This window comes from Terrapene carolina, unplaced genomic scaffold, assembly GCF_002925995.2.
Source record: "Terrapene carolina triunguis isolate 2854851 unplaced genomic scaffold, T_m_triunguis-2.0 Scaffold26241, whole genome shotgun sequence".
Lineage (NCBI taxonomy): Eukaryota > Metazoa > Chordata > Testudines > Emydidae > Terrapene > Terrapene triunguis.
This window is the reverse complement of record NW_020690592.1, coordinates 23,923-28,147: the sequence shown is the minus strand read 5'-3', so window position 1 is coordinate 28,147 and position 4,225 is coordinate 23,923. Positions and strand designations below refer to the sequence as shown.

Sequence of the window (4,225 nt, the reverse complement as noted above, 5' to 3'; positions counted from 1 at the left end):
CCTCTTTCTGCCCCCTCCCTCGTGTGCACCCCCTCCCCACTCATCCCCCTCCCTCCCAGTGCCTCCTGCACACCGCGGAACAGGTGATTGAGGTAGGTGGGAAGTGCTGCGAAGGAGGGGGAGGAATTGATCAGCAGGGCTGCCAGTGGGCAGGAGGCACTGAGGGGAGGCGGGGGTGGGGGGAGCTAGCTGCCGATGGGTGCTAAGCATCTGCTAATTTTTTTCCGTCGGTGCTCTAGCATTTAAGCACCCATGGAGTCGGCGCCTCTGTTTCTCCCTCAGTCTCACCTGCAGGAATTCACTTGCTGGCTTCTGACACTTCCCCTCCATCTCACTGATCAGCTCATTGAGACGGGAAATCTGCTCTGAGAGTTTACTGACATTTTCATTCTGGATCCTCACAATCTCCTCGTCCAGCTTCTCCAACTGGGACAGCAGGAGTCGCTCTTGTTCCTCCAGGAACTGCCGCAGTTGCTGAAATTCAGACACAATCTTCTGCCTCTCGGTTTGTATTTGTTTCTGTATGAAAATAGGGAAAGGGCTGGTCAGGGACAGGAATGGCACCTGGGGTCCTTTCATGGAGCGCTGAGTGTGCAGGAGGGAGAACTTTGTTGAAAATCCTGATTTCGGACATTTGACTTTACCCTGGGGAGAGAATTCTCTCACAACTTCCCCTTCAGCCCCTATATCTCTGAAAGGGATGTTTCCATGTCTGTCATGGTCAGCATATTATGTTATTCATGGCCTCTGGGAATTCAGACCCAGAGCAGCAGGAGGCAGGACTCAGCACTACACTGACAGAGACACCAGGGGAGAAAAAAGAAACAAACATGTTAATGCACAAAATGACTAGACAAGTGGACAGCACTTCACAGGGACATTCAGTTCACTTGGGGGGATTTCTGGGAAAGCCACAAGAGCTAGACATTAACTCATCAGCTTAAATGGAAGCTTAGGGCTTGTCTACACATGAATCTAACCCCAGCAATCTGTGATCATGGAGAAACACACAAGCCCATGTTCACCAAGGCCACACAGGAATCTGCCTCCAAACAGACCTCCCACTGCCACTCTCTGCTGGTTAATAACAACAGGCACCTACCAGATACTCCTGGCGTTTCCCCTCTCCAGTCACATGAAATCCCCACAGCTTTTCTCTCTCTTCCCGCAGAGTCTTCAAATGGGCCTGAATATTTTCCTGAAGAAACCAAAAGGATTCGGGAAGTTTCACTTTGAGGGTTGAGAGGGGTTTGGAGTTGGATGTTTTCCTACTCAAACTCAAGATTACTGTTGGTCCTAATCACTTTGTGACATCAGGGCCACCAAGGAGATGAAACCTTATTAATGCAGACTGGGAGTGTGTCATATTCAGACTTGTTACCAATTCAGGTTCAGTCTTTTTAGTAATTACACAGAGATCTCAATTATAACCAAACTTTATTGGTATTTGTGAATTGATTAGTGGTTCAGCGCATAACAGGACACTGGAGTCACTTGGGGTGAATCAATAAACTTGTTTTTGAGAAGGTTTAATGAACAAAGTGATACAAGTCCCAGAAACCACCAGGGTTCAAATATGGGCTGGGATTTCAGCCCTGAATCCCTGGGGATTGCAGTGGTTGGGCAGAGCTGGTTTAAGCACCAGGGCAAACCCCATGAGACGTCAGGAGGCCATTTGTCTGGTTTGAAGCTGCGCAGTCCCAGTTTTGCGGAGAACTATCCCTGTCTGGTAGGGACCCAGCACTGGATGTGGCTTTGTCCAGTGAAAAAGAGAGAGGAGAAGACTGAGGACGCAGGAGGACACTAGTGAGGGCGGGGGCAGGGGTGGGGGTGGCACCTCCATGCAGAATGATGCAGGTGGGGGCAATCTGACAAAGGTGGTGGGGGGCCCATGCAGGCTGACTGATTCAGGTGTGGGAGGGCCCATGCAGGCAGGCGTGGGGATGTCCTATATTCTGGGGATGCCTCAGTGGCCTCCCTAATTAGACAGGCAGATTTGTATAAAGAACGGTTGGGGTTTGCCTCAGTACTGTCCTAAACCTTTTCAGTGGCAATGCGCTCTGGGTAGGTCCCCACTGTCCCATTCCCTGGTAAGGATCCCAGAAGCAGTGGATTCTGGGAGATTTCAAAAGGCTGCCTGGTGGGACTAATGGAACCACTTAGGCTGCTCTTTGCCCACGTACACACTAGAACAGGTCAGACTGGCACCGGGTCAGCTCCAGCCTGTGGTTAGTTTTGCTACAATCCAGTGTAATCCCAGTGGTACTTGGCATGGACCTGCGCTGTCTGGAGCCCTTTTGTGTGTGGACTCAAGGTGCTTGGGGTTCACACAGTGTTTAGCCCCATGATGTCCTCTAGTGCAGGCCGGCAGCATCTGAGTTTATCCCTTCATGGAGCAACACAGGAGTTCAGAATCCCAGTGGGAAACCTCGTCTCCCTGCTGGGCCTGGGGCCTGTATCAAGGAGTCTTTTCCTCCTACTGTCCGCACTTCATCACTGCTCAGTGCTGCTGATGGGGGCAGCGTAGCCTAGTGGTTAGGGCACTGGCATGGCCTTGGAAAAGTGGGGGTTTCTACCCAGCTCTGCCACTGACCTACTGAGTGACCTTGGACAAGTCACTTCCCCTCTCTGTGCTTCAGTTTCCCCTTCTACTTTTTGTCCCTCTTGTCCAGTTAGACTGTGAATGGCTCAGGGCAGGGATTGTCCCTCACTGGGTTTTGTGCAGGGCCCCCTACAATCGAGGTCAGATCTCATCTGGGGTCTGTAGGGGCTGCTGGGATGCAAATAACAATAATAAACTGTGATACAATCAGAAATAATAGCCACAGCTTGTAACTCCCCCTTCTCCAGTTTGAAGGCAGCAGTCCCATAGACTGGCCTGCAGCTCTTGTGAATCAAACCTCCCTTGTCATTTAATAACTTCCGGTCTGCAGAGTTCCCTTATTTCACTGGTGGGAGCTGAGTTTGAAAAGGATTCAGTTGCTCAGAGAAAACTTTCCCACATCAGACAATTTTAAAATCTTCATCTCTTGTCATTCTTGCCAGACTGGAGTATCATTAATTTGTACAGCATCTTTCAAGCAATGAAGGCTACACACAGCTGAATGACAGTTACACCTGTCTCGGGCAATTTGTGATGCCAGTAACCTGTAATTAAAATCCAAAGTTATTACCCATTAGACTGGACAGCAACTCTGTACCTTGTACTCCTGGGCGGCTTCCTGTATGGGAACCACCGTGTGAGCCCGGTGAGCCCGGGACTCTCTGCAGATCACACAGATGGGGGTTTCATCCTCTTCACAGAACAGTTTCAAAGCCTCCTGGTGTTCCCCACAGACCCCGTCCCCTCCTGTTCCCTTTGTTGCCTGTAAACTCAGACGTTTGGCTATTTCTACGACATTTGCCAGCTGCCTGTTGGGCCTGAGGTTTCTCTGTTGCACAGTTTCTCTGCACTGAGGGCAGGAGGCGGCTGTAGCGGATCCCACCCAGCACTGGCCGATGCAGGCTCGGCAGAAATTGTGCCCACACTCCAGAGTGACAGGTTCTGTGAAATACTCCAGACAGATGGGACATGTAGCTTCCTCCTGGAGACTTTCCAAAGGGGTCTCTGCAGCCATGGCTCTCTCTGGGCAGAGTAATAGGTTAAGTTTCAATTTCCTGAGTTCACACTATGCCCCGCCTGCAGCAGCAACGGGGTATTTCCCTTCCCGGAACTGACTCATGCTGTTTGCTGAATTGGAAGGGGCCCACCCGTAACTTTACATCCCTGGAGGCTTTGGTGAAAAATGTACCACTAGGGCTCTGGTCCTGCAATCAGCCCCTGTGCTGGTGTCGAGGGTAACTGGGGCTTCACATGGACATCAGCATCCCCCAGTGAGGATGAACCTGTAGGAGCAGGGCCTGTGTGTCTAAGGAGCGATAGTCAGACTTGGCAGAATTCGTTTTTTATGATATATAATTTTGACAGATATTGTTTATTTTAAGCCATTTTTATATTTATTGATTTAAACTTTCACAGTTGCACAAAAATCTGGGTTTCAGCATTTCATTCCAATTGTTATCAATTTAAATATTCACAGCTGTGGGAAATCAGGAGGGATCAGACAATATTTTGGTCAGACAATAACTATTTAATGACACTGGACACTGAGATTCAAAAAGTTAAAGCTTTATAACCGTTAAGTTTGTCTGTGAGCATGTAAATCTTCTCCAGCCCTCAGCAGCT

The 4,225-nt window shown here is 49.6% G+C and overlaps 1 protein-coding gene across 1 annotated transcript in view; it reads right to left on the bottom strand.

The window, feature by feature from the left end:
- LOC112125023 (zinc finger protein RFP-like) overlaps nt 1-3,632 on the bottom strand; it is a 40,486-nt gene extending 36,854 nt beyond the window's left edge. Inside the window, exons 1-3 of the mRNA XM_024223484.2 lie at nt 3,201-3,632; nt 1,103-1,198; nt 289-519 (exon numbers count right to left, since the gene is read on the bottom strand). Of these exons, the coding sequence (XP_024079252.1) occupies nt 289-519; nt 1,103-1,198; nt 3,201-3,617 (744 nt within the window). The 5' untranslated portion in view covers nt 3,618-3,632. The remainder of the gene's footprint in view (nt 1-288; nt 520-1,102; nt 1,199-3,200) is intronic.
- Between the last annotated feature and the right edge of the window lie 593 nt (nt 3,633-4,225).